The 23,037-nt window shown below is 37.1% G+C and overlaps 2 protein-coding genes across 2 annotated transcripts in view; both read right to left on the bottom strand.

Moving 5' to 3' along the window:
• Positions 1-9,409, bottom strand: part of LOC136825703 (ribosomal L1 domain-containing protein 1-like) — a 170,950-nt gene extending 161,541 nt beyond the window's left edge. Inside the window, exon 1 of the mRNA XM_067082450.1 lies at positions 8,411-9,409. The gene's annotated coding sequence lies outside the window, so the exon portion shown is untranslated. The remainder of the gene's footprint in view (positions 1-8,410) is intronic.
• Positions 9,410-11,598: 2,189 nt separating this feature from the next.
• Positions 11,599-13,668, bottom strand: LOC136825704 (uncharacterized). Its single transcript, XM_067082452.1, has one exon. It carries the CDS (start codon positions 13,394-13,396, stop codon positions 12,197-12,199), a length of 1,200 nt encoding a protein of 399 aa, XP_066938553.1. The 5' UTR covers positions 13,397-13,668; the 3' UTR covers positions 11,599-12,196.
• Between the last annotated feature and the right edge of the window lie 9,369 nt (positions 13,669-23,037).

Raw genomic sequence — 23,037 nt, forward strand, 5'->3', positions numbered from 1 at the left:
ATATATATATATATATATATATATATATATATATATATATATATATATATATATATATATATATATATATATATATATATTAATAAGTGTGTATTTATATAAAGCATTTATATATACATTTTCAGGACTTTTCATTTGTCTTCGTAACTGGACACTTATACAGATATTATTTGTACCTCCCTGAACATAGAACTATAAGCAAGAGAAGAGAGAGAGAGAGAGAGAGAGAGAGAGAGAGAGAGAGAGAGAGCAAAGTAAAATCCATTGCGGTCAAACAAGGGTGGGGACCAGGCTGACAGACATTTGGAGTTTTAAATTTCACCCACCGAAAATCACTGAGGCAATCAAACGAAAAGTATAACGACGACTACGCTAAGCATGGGAAAAAATCTATAACTTCAAGTCCTCATTATATGGACCACAAACACAGAGATCAAGAAAACGCAAAGTTAAAAAGAACTGACCTATGTCTGAGGGAAACTGACAAGTGATATTGAAGATTAGGCTGTAAACAACAGAAAGAAACAAAGAAACATAAGGAGGCGCACATTTCCTTTCTTTCTTTTTTTTTTTAATCGTAACAATACTTCCTCATTTTTCTGAAGCATCTTCGATTATCACACAGCCAGCAAAATGCCGTTTAAGCACTTTTCAAGCTAAAGAGGTAACGGGCTAAAGCCTGGCAAGTAGAGAAATATTAGAAATAATTTCAATCTTATGCCTAATACTGTAGTAGTGGTCGGTGCCAGGCATAGCATTTATTGAGTATGTGTGTGTGTGTGCGCGTGCATAGAAACAGAAAGCAGATCAAGAAAATTCATTAATATATACAACAGAATCAAGATAATCAACAGAAATATCAAGAGTGGGTCAAGATAATCCATGGAAACACGACCTTGAATACAGGAAATTTATAGAAATAATGCAAGTGGGCCAACATAATTCATGAAACCACCAAAACAAGATAGTCTCCAAGTGAGTCAAGATAATCATGAAATACCAAAATTGGAGTGATAATCCACAGAAACAGTAAACCATTAAAACTTCCTTTGCATTTGAGAATATCAGCATTTGCATCTTGACTCATCGTGCAATTATAAAGTAAAAAAAAATACGCCAGCAGATAACTTCATTTCGCAAATTGTCTTCACTGACGGGATGTGAGTGATTTACATGTCGCGACAGGGACTAATTAAGAATGCTAATGACCAGAATATATTATGCGACGACGCCTTCATTTAATATAGTTGTTATTGCAAAAAGCACTCACACATACATATACATACACATATAATATTATATATATATATATATATATATATATATATATATATATATATATATATATATATATATATATATATGTGTGTGTGTGTGTGTGTGTTTATATATGCGTATGAGTGCTTTTGCAATAACAATTATAATAAATGAAGGCGTCATTGCATAACATTTTCTGGTCATTAGCATTTTAATTAGTCCCTGTCACATCATGTAGATATATATATATATATATATATATATATATATATATATATATATATATATATATATATATATATATATATATATATATATATATATATATATATAATATGAAGACTCCAAATCACCTTCATCATCATCATGACTTCCATCATCGTCATCAATACCACCATCCTCGTGACTCACTTCCATAACCCGGCTGTAAGAACAGCGCGACTCTTCTGGAATCTTAACTGCGACGGGAGGTAGGAAACGCCTGGCTCGTACGGACGTCTCAGGAGTGACGTAACTCGGACGCTATTGTTATGACGATGTCAGATGCGTCGTGTTGCCTTCCTTTTGGTAACTGGAAGCCCAGAGGACTGGCGCTCTCTCTCTCTCTCTCTCTCTCTCTCTCTCTCTCTCTCTCTCTCTCTCTCTCTCTCTCTCTCTCTCTCTCTGTATATATATATATATATATATATATATATATATATATATATATATATATATATATATATATATATATATATATATATTATATATATATATATAAAGTGTGTTTAACAAATTATACTACCTATTATTGTAGAACTCGCTAATTTGGCTTGGTATAATTGTACTTATGGGTCATACTCACACACAATGAACCTCAAGTTTTTTCTAATCTTTATCTACAAAGAAGGAAGATGCATATGCATCATTTGGGCATGCAAGCATGCGTGCGTTCAAACACATCAATAACAGGAATCATAAAACTCGTGGTAATAAAAAAGGGCATATTTGTTCTTAAAAAACGTGGTACTGTATGACATAATACCGTTTTCATATCACTTGGAATAAACTGCGCACACATTTCTAGTTCAACTGATTATTCGTGCAATTCCTCTGGGAATGACTATCGACGCAATTTCACTGGAACTGCTGTTCGTGTGAATTCAGTGAAACTGAATACTCAAGCAACTCCAGCGGAACTGATTATTCATGCTATTCCATTGGACATTACTAAAAACGCAAAATTCTTCACCACTTCGAATAAGGTCAACATTAATAATGAACCTCAAGAGGATAAACAGAACTGCGCGACAAATTAAAAGTTATCTGTAGAATATCTTTCTCTTATATTAATTTCAATCATTTCTGAGTCATTGCCGATTCTCTCTCCCATATCTAGGCTCACCACTTTACTGGGCAGAAGGGACTCTCTATTCATCTATCTATATTTATCCATCTATCTGTTATCTATTTTATAACGTAAAATTTCTGAAGCCTCAGGTGATGACTGAGAGACAGGTGCACAAGATTCCTCCAACGTATAACTTACCCTATCCCATTTCATTCCATTGTGTGTGTGTGTGTGTGTGTGCGTGCTCTCCGTTGGGTGAGTCGGTAGAGCTTCAGACTGTCACTCGATGGGCCGGAGTTCAATTCCCCGGCCGGCTGATGAAGAGTTAGAGGAATTTATTTCTGGCGATAGAAATTCATTTCTCGCTATACTGGGGTTCGGATTCCACAATAAGCTGTAGGCCCCGTTGCTAAGTAACCAGTTGGTTCTTAGCCACGTAAAATAAGTCTAATCCTTCGGGCCAGCCCTAGGAGAGCTGTTAATCAGCTCAGTGGTCTGGTAAAACTAAGGTATACTTAACTTGTGTGTGTGTGTGTGTGTGTGTGTACGAGAGAGAGAGAGAAACTAAGGTATACTTAACTTGTGTGTGTGTGTGTGTGTACGAGAGAGAGAGAGAGAGAGAGAGAGAGAGAGAGAGAGAGAGAGAGAGAGAGAGAGAGAGAGAGAGAGAGAGGCCTTCGTGCAGCAAAGCAACGCTGTTTCGGAGTTGCATCACTTCCGTTCTAGTAGAATTTTCTACCTAAATCTTTTTTCCCACGAAATCTGATACAACTGACCTAGTTAAGGACGATGGGAATGATGATAATGAAGATAGACAAGAACTACTGGAAGGTAGGCTATATCCTCCTAATACATGATAAATAATAACAATGAGAAGAAAAAGAAGAACATAAAGAAGAAGAGGAAGAAGAAGAAGAACAACAACAAGACAAGGATAAAAAAGTATAATAATACAGTAGGCAGAATAGAGACTCATCATACCCCGAAAACGAAGTTTTTACAAGGAAACTCTGATTCCTAGAGACGTGGTCATAAAGATTTTATTGCCATTTTTACGGTAGGAAGGAAATCATTCTCGCATCTTGAAATAGAGAGTTTATTAGGGCCAAAACTTGCCGAAATCACTTTCAGATTCGGCGTACGATCGCTTAAAAGTAAGCGGAAGGACAGTCTCTCTCTCTCTCTCTCTCTCTCTCTCTCTCTCTCTCTCTCTCTCTCTCTCTCTCTCTCTCTCTCTCTATTCAAGTTACAGGAAAACACTCTGACGTTATTACAAACAGCGTAAAAGTAAAGAAAGAATTCCGAACGAGTATACGAGGTAAAAAAAAAATACCTCTGTTAAACGAAGAGCTAAATCAAAATACGAAAATATCTAATATTTTAAGCGTGCAATGCTCAAAATTCGTCAAGTATGAAGTATGTCCGCAAGTAAAAAGGAGAGGTAGCGATTAACAGAAACAAATCCTAAAATAAACAATTATCTCCTTATAGAGTAAAACTTTAACAAGTAAGATGTGCTGACCCTCTTCGTTACAGCAAGAATAAAGATCTCAAATAGTATGGTCACTACTGATTCTTACAATGACGCGAATAGACTGTACGGGAGTTTTATTAATGAGCATCATCCGCTGTAATTTTCCTCTTTGAATTTTTAATTGTCACTTGTATCAGAGCAATTACATTTTAATTATATCCACTACTTTACAAAGCATTTGCAAATCACTGACAAGCGGATTTGATATTGAATGAATTGTGATAAAAAATATAGTTTGCAAAATTCATATTTACTTTTAGCAATACGGTGAAGACATCGTTATGCGCTGTCACGTGGTATTTCCCATGTAAGTTACACGTCAAAACTTTTTCTCAAATACATAAAAGTAATGCCTGAGCTAAGTCACGAAGCCTTTGCACTTTTACAAGCAACTATATTATAATTATGATTAAAAAAAGGGTAAAGATCCTGGTGATTAAGTGTAGAAATAATGGCTTGCGGAAGTGGGTCCGCGTTCTCTTATTGGTCAATAAACTATTGAGTATTACTAAAAAGTGTATTAACTTTACTTACAACTTAATGTATGATTACGACTTATTCTTTGTTTTATATCTCACATTTGATGCGTTCTAAGAATAAGTTAATTTTACTAGTCTGCTTCAGAAACGGATAATTTATTACCCTCCTAACCGGCTGATTCATAGCAGAAAGTTAAGAAAAATAAACTACTTTTGATAGTACGCGTAGAATCAAGTTCGGTAAATATATTTTTCCTTAATTTTATCATTATTTTAAGAAAAAGTTATGTCAAATGCACATGAATGTTAGTCATATATTTTTATGAATCAAAAGTCCGTGACTATAACAAAGCGAATATGTAGAAAATGTTAATACTGCATATGAACTTAATATCTACTTTTCATCATGACTAAAATATTCGATTTATCTGAATCTCACTCAAGATCCTTATTCTGAAATGTCGTATTTCAGGAATAGCAGATTTGTTAGTCCAAGATAGTGAATACTGTAAAATCTATCGTAGTGCTAATTTCTTCGTTCACACAGATTACGGTCTAGGCTCGTTGCCATGGACCCTGAGATCCACATCATGGCTGTTAAAAAGCCTACTTATGAACAGAACAGAATATTATAGAATTTAGGCCAAAGGCCAAGCGCTGGGACCTATGAGGTCATTCAACACTGAGACGGAAATTGACAGTAAAAAGATTTAGAAGTAACGGGAGGAAAACCTCGCATTTGCACTATGAAACAATCGTTAAGAGAGGGTGGAAAGTAAGATGGAAGAAAGAGAATATGGACGGAGGTACAGGAAAAAGAATGAAAGGGGTTGCAACCAGGGGCCGAAGGGACGCTGCAAAGAACCATAAGTAATACCTACAGTGCACCGCGTGAGATGCACTGACGGCGCTACCCCCCTACGGGCCTTATACACTTATGGCATAAGTTGGCTTAAGGTTAGTCTACACCAGCCATCCCAAATACGTAGAGTTTACTTTAAAAAAAATTTACTTAAGCTTTACACATCGGGAAAATGTTTTGGGGAAAATAAATTTAACAGAATTTACAGGTAGTTAGAAAGAAAATCACTCCTTTTACACAATACTGGAAGTAAATTATGAGAAAAGGAAAAAGAAAAGAATTTAGAGCCAGTTAAAAAGGAAATTTGATCGTTGTTTCCGGCTTTCGTCATCCAAAGATATTGAGAAAAACCTACTAGCTTAATTTTTTCTTTTCGATAAATACAATAAATCTTCCCCAGCTAGTCTTATTCACCGGACCTTCGTAAATACCGTGGCACCACTTCCGGATTCCCATTTTCTTCTTTTTCATACTCTAAAATTCGGAACTGAAAGCTTTCAGAGAAAGATATAAAGTATCAAGGAATTCATTGCGCGTTGACGCCATATTTACTCACCCTAACATATTTTTCATTGCGCGCTGACGCCATATTTACTCACCCTAACATGTATAAGTAAAAGTTAGGATTAATTGTACTGATATCTCCAGGGTCCTTCCTGACCTTAGAGGGTGTTCCTTTACGCTTCACATATTTCAGTCGAAGTGATAGGTGGATGACCTTAGAATTCCCACAGCAGGAGTCAAACGAGGAAACCTTATATTCAAAGCGGAAGGGTCAACATCAGCGACATAGTTTACACACACACACACACTCTCTTCGACCCGGAAAAGGGGACTGTTCGAAGCCAGTTGGATTCAGTCTCTTGACCTTCCTTACAAAAGACTCCTGGAAATGAGTAGCCTATGATTGAGCTTGTGCTGCACATTTGAGCACACGTACGTACGTAAGTATTTATGAATGTAGGGCCTACCATGTAGGCTATATATATACAACAATGCCGCCTCACTATCGAGCGACCTGAGTTTGATCCGACGGGAGAGAAACAACTTACGCGCTTACTGAAAATCCAGTCTACCTCTACTGACCCAAGCTGTAAAATGTGTAAGCGGTGATCGCTCAACTGTGGTGTATCTCAGATACATTGGAAGAGGGCATAGGACTAGTAATCTCAACCCAAATGAACCTACGGACCTTACAGTTAGCATCTTTTAGAGCTACCTTTTACTGAAAAGCTTCGGAATTTGTTTATAATTCTGTATTTCCTTGTTTTATAACCTTCCTTCTTTTAAGAGGCAGGAAGGTCTGTCGCTTCTTCCTTGGTTGTGCCGGTGTCCTCCTTTCTTTTACATTTATTGATTTTTTTAGGGCATAGGTTTGATAGGGGCATAAAATTACCGGTCATACTGACACTGGCTCTCAAAAGGAAAGAAAAAAAAACTCTGGCTTCGGATTCTTTTAGACGATCAAGGGTCAACCGTTTCCATCCATCCTCCAAGTCATTCACTTCCAGGCTGTGGAATATTCTCTGTCGGTCCGTCAGCTTATCTGGCGAATTTTCAGAGTCTCTTTTTCAGGAGTTTGCTCTTCTCGCTTCATACGATGTTGTCAATATTATCATCATCATACGCATCTTTACGCTTTAAAAAATTCCATTGTAACTAACGGCTAATTCTAATATGCATTACGAAACATGTCCCATTAACATGATATAGTGAAAGTGTTTGCTTCGAAGGACGAAGCAATCGAGGTAATTTAAGAACCAAATCCTTGCTGTTATCCTTAACAATCTTGTTTGTGATGGATGAGAATGGAATGGGGAAGGGCACAGTCAAACAAACAAACAAACAAACAAACACACACATACACACACACACGCGCGCGCATTCCACTACTCCGTACAAGACCGGTTCCTAAGGTCAACATCCCAGTATGAAGTAATCGGAAGGATGACCGTAATCTGAGAATCACCTTTCAAGTATTCACCGTTTGTGGAAAAAAAAAAAGGTAAAGTAAAAGTATGATATGTTAGTAAGATATTACTTAACCCTGAGCGTTTGTCACTGGAGTCTTGAATGACTAAATATATTCATTCAATAAAGATGATATCCCAAGATCACCTTTTTTTTCAAGTTCTGATACCCAGTTTTTTCATACGTTTTTATCGCCGTTTTCAACCATCAAAATATATAAAATTAGTGTGGGGGGAGGACGACTGATAGACCGGCATAACACGGTATTATTGTACGTACGTAATCCGTGTAAACCAAAGCCGCGAAGTCGCCTTTTTAGTTTTCTGTAAAAGAAAACCATTGTGCCGGCTTTGGCTGTCCGTCCGCACCTTATTCTTTCCATACTTTTTCTGTCCGCCCTTAGATCTCAAAAACTACTGAAGCTAGTGGGCTGCAAATTGGTATGTTGATCATCCGCCCTCCATTCATCAAACATATCAAATTGCAGCACTCTAGCCTCAGTAGTTTTTATTTTAATTAAGGTTACAGTTAGCCATAAGATAAATTATTTTCGGTGGCCTTGATTATACGCTGTAGTGCTGTACAGAAAACTCGATTGCGTCTTAAAAACTTAGGGGCATTTTTAACTTTTTTTTTAGCGAATTTCTTTTCTCCACTGGAAACACTAACTTTTCAACATTATCGAATAATTACATTCTAGTACACTGTATGTATTTAACTTATTGTAATAACTATAAACTTCTTGTAAATGATCCATGTTAAGCTTTTCAAAGATCACCTACAACATTCCTCCCGAGTTCCAACCAATACATGGATAAAGTCGAATATATTGCATAACTGACAACTGTCTGAGACCGTGCGTGGATTTTGTTAGTGTGGAAATCTGAACTTAACCTAAACCAAGTCCACTAACCAAGCTGATGGAGGTTGGGGCTTAATACTCTGTTCCCAAAGTAAACCACAAAGTAAAACCTTACCTTAACTCCTGGGAGTGAAAGATTCTCGGAGGGTCTTGAGTTCTTAGCGAGTTCAAGCAATTCACACTTTTGAGATCATATTCTGGTAGAAGCACTTATATTTATCTTTTTCGGGGTCACAATGGTAGGCTATTTTCAGTCGTAATCTGGTCTTCATCCCAGGCAAGGGATGCCCTGTTAGGCTATATTTTGACCCTTCAACCTTAGGTTATGCTCACTGACAACTACGACTGGGTCAAGGTAGGCTACTTCACAAGATCTAGCAGTAGTTTCCCATGGTATGCGAATAAGTCCTGACATGATTTAAGTTTGAGCAATTTAGCTATTTTAAGATGGGTTAGGCTAAGAAAGTTCGAGTCAGCTGCTTTGCCCTTCGACACAAATAGGCTTAGACAATAGGCTATAGTGTTTTTTTTTATAATGGTATCGGTAGGCTTCAGCTGGATTAATAGTGTTGACGAGGCTAGCTGCTTTCCACATGATATACAGCAGTTTAGTCTAAAGTACCTTCCGCCAAGGTACAGCTGAGCAGTAGGCCTATGAACAGGCTAAAGTTTATGACATTTAAGGACAAAATCCAAACAACGAGAAACAAAAACCATCCAATAGCCTAGGCCTAGTAGGCTAACAATGAGAACGGTTTCACATTAGCAACATACCGTTAATTCTGAACTTTTATTAAACTTTTAGGACTCCTTTCCTACACAAAATCTTGAGAGAATCACTAATCCAATAACACCGACAATAAAGTGTGGGATTTATCTATCTTCTTACTGGTTTTGAAGTTGATAAACTTGTCACCAGCACTATAATTTCCAAAAAACTCTTCGTAAAATATCGTTTGTCAATTTGAATTATTCTTCCGGAATATAAAAAGAGAGTATATTTCTATTCTGTTGCGTCTCAGAGAATATTATACACAAAGATGACGAGAAAAAGTACTTTAACAAAAGCGGTAGCACAAAACGAAGGTTTACCCCGTAACCCCTGAAGGAGACTAAATCTAAATAATCAAATCACAAGCCAAAGGAAACAATTTAAATTTTTCAATTTAAAGGATAGACTTTATTTTCTTTGCATTTTTATAAATAAATAAAACACTCATGCTTAGTATGTAGTATTTATTATTACAATAAATCTAAAATAAAAGGTAAGAAAATATCTGTCATAATATAGTTTTTGTTTATGACATCTAGCCTATGAGACTAATATCAACTGGAGGAGGTTACCAGTTGGCGGGTCTCTGATGCCTACCACCAAATCGTTTACTACCGTAAACGTGTGTTCCTCATCCTTCAGGATTCAGTTAAATATGCATTTAGATCTGTGATATGCCCATTGATATCAGTTTATTAGATATGTGTACCATTACGCTTATGAGGCATTGCTAGATTTCCGTAGATTTGTGTACAGAGCTCAGTAACCTGCACTCTATAGGCCTAGTCAATTTCTAAATGAAGTCATTAAAGGAAAACCTCTGCCCTATAGTGTGTTATGCAGTACCGGTGAATGATTTTTCTATGATCATTTAACTTGTATTGCCGACGGTTGGGAGCGAATCAGAAAGCCTGCTTCTCCATTTTCCCTGCACAAAAACAGATGCCGACATTTAGTTGCAAGATGCAAACATGAGCAGCTTCATCTTTGCCGTTAGAAAGCAAAATGAATGTGTAAAGTAAAGAGAAGGGATTTCGTAAAAATTATCTTTGGGAAGTGTTTGGTCGATCCTTATCCTGAAAGCTCTTGACAGCAGGTTGGTTTATAGCAGTTTACTTCCCACCTCAAGCGACTTTAGCAACGTCATTCTTTTTCTTAGATGTTTCAATAATTTTCCCATAGTTTTTAGTCCATGGGCAATGGATTCAAGTCAGACTCCTGTGATGTATATTTCTAATATACTCTTTAACCTATATTAATACTTACGGTGGTGCATGTCTGTAGGGAATCTTTTACGTATTCTGTTTTCTAATTCTTTGCCGAGATGTAGTTGAAAGCACATTTTTATTTTATTTATTATTATTATTTTGCTTTAAAAGATGACCAGTGAACTGATCCGGCTGGTCGTGACTCTTCACCATGAGGATTTATTCAGTATTAGTCTCGCCACTTTGTTAATTAAACCTTCTTCAACCCTGTAAGTTTTTCGGTAAATAATCCAATGCACCATTATGAAGACTGTTACAGAAGCGTGTTCTTGTGACTGCAGTAACGTATAGTCTTTGATTTATTTATATTTAAGTATTTCTCAGGCTTATATCTTATACTATTATTTGTTCTGTCATACTTGTCTATTCATCAGCTATTGTAAGTTTGCACGCATGGATTTAGTTTTACTGTTTTAATGTCTGCCTTCATTGGGCATCTTTCTGGCTCTGCTAATGTGCATTCTGTTCTGTCTTTATTCAGTACCAGTGTTTTATCTGTTCATCCAACTGTCTAATGTATATAGTTTCTCGTGGTAAACGAAAAATTATTCATATGCTATTAAATCGAAAGTTTTCGACAGTATTTATGAAGGAAATTCCAGTTTCTGTATGATCATTATCGTTAGGAGTATCACTTCAGTTCATAATGACAAAATTTAACTTTTAATAATTTGCAAAAATCTAGTCAGAGAACCCCCAAAGTACTGGAAATTTCTTGGCCTCCGTGAACATCAGAAACTCAATAGTACAGAATTACAAAACTCAAGACAATGATGAGAGTACAGCGAGTGAAACAACTGCAGACTATGGCTTATCACCGTAGCCTTAGAATGACGTCACAATGTAGCGCAAAGATAGGCCTTGAATTCTGGAGATAACTCGTGCCTAGGCAGCGTCTTCCAGAATTCTCTTTGTATCATCTCATTCTTTTGTTTAAATTCCCATTTCTTCCAGTTCATGTCTTGTTATACGTTTCAAATTCTGAAGTTTACAGGTTATATTTTAAAATAAAAAAATCTTATAATTTTATTTTAATTTTATGTCTGAAACGTACATGTTATTGTCGTTACTGTCCAAATTACATCAATACACTCACTGCAATGCAAGCGTAAAGGTTTTCATTACTATTCTTTATGACCCTTAGCACCATAAAGAATGTTTTTATAAATATTTTAGAGCAAAACCGATTTTATATATGAAAACTGGTTTTTCCAAACACGTGTCTCCAACGTAAAATAATTGTTTCCAGGGTCAATAAAAATCTTTGTACCAAATTTCATTTAATAAGATGAAGTATAATTATAATCTAACATCACAGATAAATAACACTTACAATTGTGTTGTAAACAAGTTCGGCACAGCTTTTATAAAAGTATTTTTTGTACAGTGTTAACAAATAAGTATTTACAGTATTTATGATCATATTACTACGGTACGTAAAGCTACCTCAGAAAAACAAAAGATCTATAACGTTAATGATAGATACTAAGTCGACCATATTTCGTAAATAAACATTTGCCTGATTTGTACTGAGCACACTAACCAAGAGTTACAGAAATACATTTGGTCTTGTTAAATAGTATTATGAAACTAATACATGAACTTTCATAACATCAGCAGTAATGTTAAAGACTTAATAACACGAAGAGTCAACGCCGATCGCTGTATTTCTCGCCTTTCTGTAAGGTCTGTAACTAGATCTTGGTACTTCTGACTCACTCATCCGCTTCAGATACGTGGTCGGATAGAAGCCACCGCGTCAAAGCAGCGGCGGAGTGCTGCTTTTAAAACGTTCATTTTGTCCACGGATTTTGTCAGTAAGATTTAATGCGCGAACATAATTCGTAAGGTCTCCCTTCCTTCAACCGAACAACGAATGCGTTTTCCGGCAGTTGCCAAGGGGATCTTTGGTATGAGACGGAGGGCAGCCTCCATATATAGTCGGGTAGGACGATGAAGAAGGTATTCTGAACTCCTGCCGGCAGTTTCCTGCGAAGTCCCGGAGGCTGCCGGCCGTGCAAGAACGCAGCGTCGGCAGATCGAAGACGCCGCGGATGAGAATGGCTTGGCACTCGGCCGTTCCGTTGTTCGGGTAGGTGAGCAAGAGCCCCTCGTCGCAAAATCCACGGTACAGTTTCCTGTAGCACCTCCCACTTTCGTTGTGGTATACGTACCCGTCCACGAGGCAGGGGTTCTTGCTGCACTCCACCACTCCCTTTTGGTTGATGACCAGATACTGCCCAAAATTACAATACCCTTGGTCACCCTGGGCGAAGCACTTCCCCGACCAAGGGTCGTAGAAGAAATTCGGGAGGCAGTCACAGTGAACGTAACCGGTGAAATCCACGTACAGCATTTGTCCCTCGCCGCAGACTGTGTTGTCGAGCACATTGACACATTTCCCCATGTACATGAGTTGTCCTGCTGGGCAAGGCTGTATTACACATTCGCCCACATTCTTCTTGCTGTTCAGGGCGAACCATTCGCCTTTGGGGCAGCCGTTTCTAGCGAGCATCCTCGTGCACGTCCCGTTGAAGTTCAGGAAACCTGACTCGGCCGAACATTCCTCTTTGTCACGATTGGCGTCGTTGGCATCTCGGTTTGACAGGTCTAGCTTGATTGACGTTGGGAAATAGACTATGTCCCCGCTACCGTCATCGCCGGCGTTAGCAGAAAGCAATGGGCTAGGTGATGAGTTATCCTGATTCTGTCCAAGGAAACCTATGAAACTCGACCCCCCGTTTCCCTCATCTTGGAAATGATCATTTTCCTCTGTAACAGGAAAAGGTTCGAGCTTGCCCGATCCTTTTACCACCTGTTGGCTTTCGGGGTCTGCGGGAAGGCGTCTGTCAAAAGAATCTCCGAAGAAGATGAGAGGGGGAGGCATCGGAGAGTCGTTCGTTGCGCCAGGTCGTTCAACAGAGTTTCGTCGTAGGGAAACGCCGGGCATCAATATAAAGGTGTCCCTCGCATTTCTACTTAGTTTCGTATGTAAAGGGACGGCATTGTTAAACGCAATGACAAAACAGACAAGAAAACAGACGGCTACACAGAAGTTCATTTTGGCGGCGTTCTTCACCTAACAAAACGCTCGAGTCTAGTCAGTGCCACTTGCCGAAATACCACCACCTTGGCACGCGGTGTAGTCACTGCTGCGTCAAACCTGTAAGTGCTGCCGGAACATTCGCATCCTGTCTTTTATATGCTGGAACTCCTCCCAACTATCCCACTCTCTTCTCGGCCTTACGTGCGAGTTGCCACGTAGCACGAACTCGTTCTTTCAGTTACCTCGGACGCTTCGACATTACATTGATAACAGTGTGAAAGTCATTTCATGTAATAAGAAGAGCATAAAGAGAATGCCCTGTGGACAAATTTGTTAAAAAGGCAGTAGCCAAGACCGAGTAAATCAAAGTTAAGTGACGTGAATGGGTTTTCCCATGTCGCAAAATTTTTTTGGAATAACTGAAGTGTTTTAATAGTTGGCTTAGAGAGTGCTACACGGTTGGGTAATAATTGAAGTGTCCCCTAAATGATAGATTCTTCCCATGGAAATTAAAGATGCGACTCTATTGTATCAAATGCTCCAAGTCCAAAAGGCATAGCCTTGTGATAATATGGGTCCTTTATTTTTACTGTCATAGAAGGAACTTGCACCAAGTTTGTATCTGCAGCAATATACATATATTTATATATATGTATATATACAAAATATATACATTTATAACACACACACACACACACACACACACACATATATATATATATATATATATATATATATATATATATATATATATATATATATATATATATATATATATATATATATATATATATATATATATATAGAGAGAGAGAGAGAGAGAGAGAGAGAGAGAGAGAGAGAGAGAGAGAGAGAGAGAGAGAGTCACTTAAGACATGAATATATAAATAATGTACTTCCTGAATGCTTATATAGGCTATACAGATTTCATTGACATAATCGTAGCTTTTAAAAGAATCTTTACTACTACTACTACTACTACTACTACTACTACTACTACTATGACTACTACTACTACTACTACTACAGTCAACGTTATTATAATTTTTATTGCTGCTGGGGTTTTCAACTATTCATCATTTAAGGCACACAGGTTGGGGATCAAAAATAATTTTCCTGGTAAACAAATGAATGTTAGTAGTAGTAGTAGTAGTAGTACTTCTTACAGTGCAACAAAGACCGTGAGTATTAAAAATTCAGTTATATGTTCTCCCTTAATGAATACGAAACTTCACGTTAAATAAAACATAATTTTAATCAAACGATACTTCTGTCAAGCATTAAAATCTCAGGAGACTCACTCTACATAGCGGATTCCCTTCCGTAATGTAAATTTTTCTATCTTACTCTGTAAATCCTGGATTGGTTATTTTTTTTCCATTATCTCGTTTAAGGGAACATACATTTTTCTTCTAGTGTCCTACCTTGCTAAGGGCAGCCACCTTTGACTGGGTTTCCTTTGCGTAACAAAATAAATAAATAAATGAATAAATAAAAGGTTACGTAATTTTTCAGTGATATTTATAGCTCACTCATTTGTCACGTCAACATTTCATCGAAATACAGATGCCAGATTTCGCCATTAACTTTTTGCAGGCGACTGCATGACTTGAAAAAATAATAGGAAAACGAGACCAAAAGCGGCAGGGGAAGCGTTTTGGCGCAATTTCCTCACCTGCACGGAGACCGGTTGATGTAATAACCGCCGCCACAATATGAGTCGATTTCACATTCTGCGAACGAGATGAAATCCCGATTTTATATGAGAGGTATGACGGAGAGGAAAGCGTTCTGACCACATATTGTCGTCAAAGTATTTAAATCTTATGTATGGATACATTTGTGTTGTTGCTTCAGCAAATGGTGAGGACGATGCTGTATAGCATTTTCTGAGAGAGAGAGAGAGAGAGAGAGAGAGAGAGAGAGAGGGAGAGAGAGAGAGAGAGAGAGAGATGCAAAAGTGAATGGTGACAATAACTTTCCACAATGAGACGAAGTAAGATTATGAAGTAATTGAATTAAGTGAAGCAGAAACTTACATGAAAATTTACGAAACAGATATCAGATAAATGAAAACAAACTATTTGAACAGGCCCGTACCCAGAGTTTTTTATGGGGGGGGGGTCGTTTTTCCCAAAACTGGACCTTTTCTTCTATATATGTCGTTGCATATATAGGTATATACAAGATAAAATACTTGAAAATGTTATTTTAGTTATATTAAGAATGATGTTAATTTTTAATAACAAAATTTATAAAAGAAGACTTGCCAAAAAAACAAAAGATTGTTATTTATTACTTTATATAAGAACAGTTTAATGAAAAGGATAGTCACAGAAAATATGGACTTCCAGAAATTTTTTTGTTTGGGGGGGGGTCGTTCGACCCCCCGAGGCCCACCCCCCTCGGTACAGGCCTGTTGAACAACCAGTTGTCGTATCATTAATCATTTAAAAGTATCCGAGATCTAAAAAAAAATAAGCGGGGGGGGGGGTGTCAAGGAGTGACGCAGCCCAAAGGAAATAGTCCCGTGTAGATAGACTGGATAAATTTGAGTTTTATTAAATGTGGAAAATATAAAAGTTGCAGATCTGAATGATACAAGGGTAGAAAATGTTGTGATAAATTATAGATTGTTTTGGAAGTGATTGTTGAGGATGCAAGTTGGGCAAATAAAAGCTTGAAGAATGGAAAGGATTGGATGAAATTACGAATGAGATGCGGCAATAATGACTGAGTGGCTGGCCATAGTATGTAAGGTATTTCTAGAAAAAGGAAAAGTTCCAAAGGACTAGATGAGAGGCGTAACTCTCCTGTTATATAAGAGCAAAAGTGATTAGGATGAATGTTAAAATTAAAGGGGCATAACATTATGAGGCAAAGCGTAACTTGGAAGGTTATAAAAAGTATATCTTAGTTTAACCAGACCACTGAGCTGATTAACAGCTCTCCTATGGCTGGCCCGAAGGATTACACTTATTTTACGTGGCTAAGAACCAACTGGTTACCTAGCAAGGGACCTACAGCTTATTGTGGAATCCGAACCACGTTATGACGAGAAACGAATTTCTATCACCAGGAATAAATTCCTTTAATTCTTCATTGGCCGGTCAGAGAGTTGAACGCTGGGCCAACAGCGTGCTAGTCAAGAGTTCTACCCACCCCTCCAATGAAGAGCTATAACTGGGAAGGGATATGATAGAATTTTTAATAAGGGAGTTTGGCAGATGGCAGGAACGTAGAAAAATTGATAGGGGAAAAGCAGTGTGTGATCAGACAAAGACAAGTGTAAGTTATATGAGAAGTTTGGTGATGAAGGAAGAAACAAAAATTATATAAAACCAATATGAACCTACAGAAATCTTATGATAAGATGCAGATGAATAAAGGATGTTATTGTGGGTGTATCGCTAAGTTTTTATGATGGAAGTGGAGCTTGTATTACATGTAGATGTGAGAATGTTTGGGTACAAGACAAAAGTGTTCTATTGGTCATTGCCATTTCTTATTTTCATGGTTGGAGTAAAGGAGAATTCAGGAAAAGGATAAGTGATGTAGGTGCAGAGTTGTAGTAAAAGAAAATGGGTCATGAATGAAGTGTGAAGTGGATGATGTTTGCTGATGATGCAGTGATAGTTACTGGTAATGAAAAGAAGCAACAGAGATTATGTGTGGGGAGGATGTTGAAGTAAAAATTAGAAGTAGTAAGAAAATAAGGATATTCGAAATCTTGAAGGATGGAGAAATGACTATCAGTATAAGTGGTTGATGAAAGAAGGTTTTTAATTGCTCTAGATATTTGAGAGTAAATTTAATGGATGATGGTATGATGAGAGAAGAGGCGAGTCATAGAATTATTGAAGCAAAGAAGATACCAGGGTCTCTGCAAAAGTTTTGTTGGAAGAGAAAATAGTTCCCAACATTCATTAATATTGATATAAGTCTTAGGAAATCATCAGATCGCATTCCAAACTAAACACATCTGACATGTTATAAACAAGATGGCTCATTTAGTCTTTTTTGAAATATGTAAGCATATGAAAGTTGAAGTACATGTAAAGTGTACAGGCACCAAACTGATGTTACTTTTAATTAAATGCAAATGTAGATTCCTATGCCAAGCAGGGTAGCATTTTTGACGTACAGTACGCTAATCCCCCAAACTCTAAGGAATGATAGAGTAACATTTCAGCGCTTTAACGGAAAATGAAAATCTTTATTAGGGTTTACTGTATGAACTTTCTAAATTGTTTAATTAACCAGTGGCATAATTTCAGATTTTTCTTTGGGGGGGGCAAAAGTATAACTTATGGTATGGGTGGGGTGGCGAGCAAAGCGAGACCTATCGGCTGGGGGTAGGAGGGGGACGCTGTAAGGCCCCTGAGAAATTTTTGGAAATTTGTGCTCATTTTAGAACATTTTGAAGCCATATAAGAGCTGTATTGAGTTAATAAAGCAGCAAACAGGTGTGCCACAGCCACCCACTTATTATTATTATTATTTCAAAGGCTACGGGGCAAACCAAGGCTTTGGGGGGGATCAGTGTCTGGGGGGGGGTGATGCAAGTGTCCCCCAAACCTCCCCAAACTGATGTCCCTGGATGTGAGGTTCAGCAAAAATGCATTATTTTCTAATAAAAGGTATGCAAAGCTTCATTATTACCATTTACATTTCTTTAAATTAAAGATAAGATCATGAGAGTCCAACTACTGCATACAGATTTCATTTCCCCGTAGGGGGGTAGTGCCGTCAGTTCGCCTCGTGCGGTGCACTGTAGGCATCAATTAAGGTTCTTTGCAGCATGCCTTCAGCCCCTAGCTGCAACCCCTTTCGTTCCTTTTACTGTGCCTCCTTTCATATTCTCTTCCTTCCATCTTACTTTCCACCCTCTCCTAACAATTGATTCACTGTGCATCTGCGAGGTTTTCCTCCTGTTACTGCTTTAAAACCTTTCATTGTCAGTTTCTGTTTCAGCACTGAATGACCTCACAGGTCCCAGTGCTTGGCCTTTGGCCTAAATTCTATATTCAGTTCAGTTCAGTTTATGCTCAAGAGATTTTTCTCACTGATCTATCCATGCATAATTAGATTGCATTCTGGGATACTTATTTTGAAGTTATTTAAAAGCTGGATAGAATACTGTACACTGTATAGTCTAATTTACCAGAGAATGCTCTAAGAAGCACTATAACTAAAATGAAGGGTCAAAAAGACAGGTTGAAGTCAGCCAGAAACAAAATCTATCATTTTCTGTAAAAATAAATCTCAAAAGTAAAGTATCAGAGACACTTTTGTACCATACAAAAGTACAAACTGCATGGGAAGGCTTTGACTATACACCCATTACTTTAGATCTTTTCATTATCTTAATTTCTCAGCAGTCTAATTGGATTTTCTGATCATCCTCATTTTTGTTACTTTTGTCTTGACCTTTTCTCCCAAATTCCTTCCACAAAACACATTCCATGGAACTTTGAGACAGCTGGTGGGCTGGCATGCAAACCTTTTTTGTTTTTTATGGCATTGTTTGTTGCAGACAAAATCCTGACATCCTGGCACCTAATGTTGCTAAGGTCTGATCCTTGATTGCTGAAGAGTACATGCCTACAGGTTAAACCCCTCCTTATAAATTATAGCTTGACATTTTCAACTCTACACTATCCAGACATGAGAGAGAATGCTTCTATCATTCCTAAACTTTTTCTACTTTGTTTGTATCTGCTAGAAATTGCTGTCTTTTTGTATTTAGAAGGGAGACATCTCTCACAACTCTTGGAAATCTATTTCCTGAGCTCTTCTCCAGGAAAAAATTCCTAGTTTCATTTCAATAAACCTCTCAGCACACTTAAATTAAGTTTGAATCCTGATGCTGTCCCAGAGGAGAGGCCAGATTCTTCAGTTTTGATTTTTCACTTGACTCTTCCCTTGGAAATTCAGATGACAGCTATTATCTTAAGCCTTCCAAATACAATTTACATATAAGATCTGCACAAGACATGCTTTTTTAAACATTGGCTGGAAGATTTTCTGATCCAAATTGTATTCCTTAACATGCTTGCATGTACAGTAATTGGTTCATATCTTTATGTATTTCATTCTTACAACTACCATCTTATTGCTCTAATAATATCAGTAAAGTATTCAAAACTTTTTCCACTTCTTGTTTTCTTCAACCTTTGATTCCAGCTCTCTTCCTTTAAATCACCAATATGATTTCCATATGGTAAAACTACTGGTGACATCCATTCCCACTGCTCTACTGTTGTTTGATCAGTGCTGTGGGATCGAGGAGAGTCTTCTTGTTTCCCTAAATATCTCTAGAGCATTTGACATTCATGACGATGTTAGCCAGATTTCCTGTTTATCAATTTATACCCTCTGTAAATTTCTATTAGCTCCTCATTTGATTCCCTGAAGCATGTTATCTACAGACTATCTGCCTTTCTTCCCATCCATAGAGGTGTTTCTCAGGAGTTACATTCTTTCACTTGATCTTTGCCTCTTCCTCTATCAATAACCTCTTCAACTCATGCTTTTATCAGTGATTCAACCTTACATATTTCTTCTCTCTTCACCTACAGCCCTCCTTTTCATTTTCACACAATTTCAAATTGTTTTGATATTCTAAGCAATCTATACATATAAGGATCCTCTTTTTTGGTAGTAAAGTTTAATGCTGTTCAGTACTAACTATTTCTCTGTCTCATCTCCCATTCATTTCCTAAATGTTTCCCCATGAAATTCAGTTGCTAATTTTCCCATCTTTTTATATTTACTACTTTACAGTTACTTCAAAATAGTCTTGCAGCAGCCTTAATTTAGTTGAATAACAGGTGGTTGGCTATATTTGTTCTTTTTGGAATCCTGCTCTTGTATTTTGGATACAGCACGACTGGCCTCCATCCTTGAATAGATTGAACCTGATCAGTGACACTGCAACTGTCTCTTCCTCTCTGCAAAACATTGATGTCTCTTTTCTATTAGTACACTTGTTTAGCTACTGATGTTGAAATCAACGAGAGGGTCCTCCTCCTCTTGTCAGGGCCATACCAGCCCTCTGGGACAGTACCTCACAAGCACTTTAGAAACCAACAGCCCTCAGATAGTGATAATTTACTTGTTTATTTCCCTCTATTCACAATTTTTGCACCGTTCTTGCTTGTTTTCTCCAAATTTTTTGACCTTCCATCTTTTATGATGGAAGACTAGTTTTTAGATATTAAGTGCCCTGCAATGACTATTGCATAACAAACTCAATGCAACTTCAAGGAAACACAGTCTAAATTATAAAAAACTGTACACTTTTGAAATACAGTATATTGTGACCAGGTAAGTATATAAAAATTATCTAAAGTGTCTTTCCCTACTGGATTTATCCCAAAGGCAGAGCATGGTATCATTTCTACCTACCACTATTACTGATAACAAGGATTTTTCATCCTCTATAATTGTACTGGCCCAGGGAAGAGGCTGAAGCTTCCAATGTTCAGTTTTGCTATTCTTCTTTTACAGTACTCTGTATTATATGAAATTTCATTACATGAAATGTTTGTACGTGCATTAAAACCAGATTTTATTCAAACCCATTGATCATAATTAGCCTTTATTGTGTGTGAAGTGGACCAAGTCACACCGACTTGTAGAGCTGAAAGAAGAAAATCTCCACAGAGTTGGAAACCATCACCACTATAACCACAAAAGATTTGCATAATGAGAGTCATCCAGGCATTCAAGCCTGTTTTAACTGCCCAAATACAAAATGCACAAAGAAACCTAGATCATCTCTGGACTGGAACATGGCAACAGCAGCTCAAGCTGGTTCCAAAGAACAGAACCACTGCAGCCTGACAGTCAAGACTTTGCAAACACGCCTAGACAGGGTATCCCCACCCATGTCACGGGTCTCTGCAGACATAGAGGGGAATGAACTGACCCCAGTCAAAGCACCATGAAAATCAGAATCATGGAAATGGTTGGAATCATAAAAACTTCTCCAGCTGCTACTGTGGTAAAACCATAAAAAAAAATTGCCAAAAACCAAGATCTCAAGGCTGCTCCTTGGCAGAAAACTAACTACATGGAGGTAATGGACAAGGGGGCAACTGTGAAGTCCCAGCTTCCCAAGGGGGAACAAAAACAAATAACATTCCCAAGCCATGCCTGTGGCATAAAGATCCTAGCATTCTAACAGATATTGTAATTTTGAGCCTACTAAAAATATTACATTATTGTTATTTGTGTCATAGCACATGAAAACTGATCACTACAACATAAAAACACATCATAGGTACTTAAATAACACTACCATAAAATTCTGTAAAAATTAGTCATATGAATCACTTGAATGTCTGTAACTATTCTAGAATATATTCCATTTCCTCTCTCCCTCACAAAGAATCTTAGGTAATGCCTAGCGTGTGTGGGGCACTTTCATTATTGATACTGTAATGACTGTAATTTTATGCTTTTCAAAAATATATTACAGAATTATTATTTATATTCTGTGATATAAAAAAAAATGTTTCATTCCACAATCAAAATGAACCACAGTTACTTGAACTTGAGTAATCATACAAGTACCTAAAATTTTAAACAAACGTTTGTCTATCATAAAATTCTTTTCTAATACTATAAATTTAAGTCTACTAAAGATACTCTACAGCATTATTGTTGAGTGGTATGCTAAAACTTGGGCCATCATTACATGTTGAAAAAGACTTACAGACTACCAAAACACACATTTGATGAGAAAATGTTGAAGCTAGGTACTATTTGTAGATTATATATAAAACACTCACAATCAGACATTCGTACGAGGCAAGAGAGACCTTATCATATCAAATTTACTTAATCATTTGATTCTACTCAAGTTATATTATCCGTGTGTTGTTAAAAGAAAACACATTATTTTGCGTTTACATTTGAGGGTGGGATTTATGAATAATCACTGAAACCAGCTGCTCATGGCCCACTGGTTTCTTTTACACCTGACCTTCACCTTGGAAGAAGTAAAATAAATTTCCTTGACTCTTTATTTAGAAAAAAGCATGTTTCATATGGCAACAAATATAGTAATTCACTGTGAATATTAACAAGAATATTCTTTGCAAATCCATCCTTCCCATTCAGAATGAGTAAATAAATGTGCAAAGGATGTTTATGTTTAAAACCTTTAAAAATAAAGAGATACTGGAAAAATTACTGAAACTAATGGAGAAGTTAACAAATATTTTTGATGAGGGCTAAGCAAGGTCAAAAATTACTCCTAAACAAACAGGAAAAGCCTTTAAAAAAAACAATATCAAGTGAGGATACAAACTGAATTGAAAAGAAAAGAACATATGAATACTACAAGTCCTGAGTCACATCTTGAGAAATCACCAATGGGTAGTACATGGTTCAAAAAGCAAACTCATTAGACCCTTATAACATATCTAAAAGAGCAAAAATAAACATGTGAACTAATTAAGAATATTGTTGATCAAGAAAAAGCATATAGAAATTAAATGAATATAACAGCACAATAATTGCAAAAAAGAAGTAAATCCTGGAAAACACAAAATTTATCCAAAAACTTAGGAGTCACACAGAAAATGAGAAACAAGACAGTGAATTGTAAGCTGGGTTTATACAATTGGATGTGTCTTCTTCCAACT

This window comes from Macrobrachium rosenbergii, chromosome 39, assembly GCF_040412425.1.
Source record: "Macrobrachium rosenbergii isolate ZJJX-2024 chromosome 39, ASM4041242v1, whole genome shotgun sequence".
Lineage (NCBI taxonomy): Eukaryota > Metazoa > Arthropoda > Malacostraca > Decapoda > Palaemonidae > Macrobrachium > Macrobrachium rosenbergii.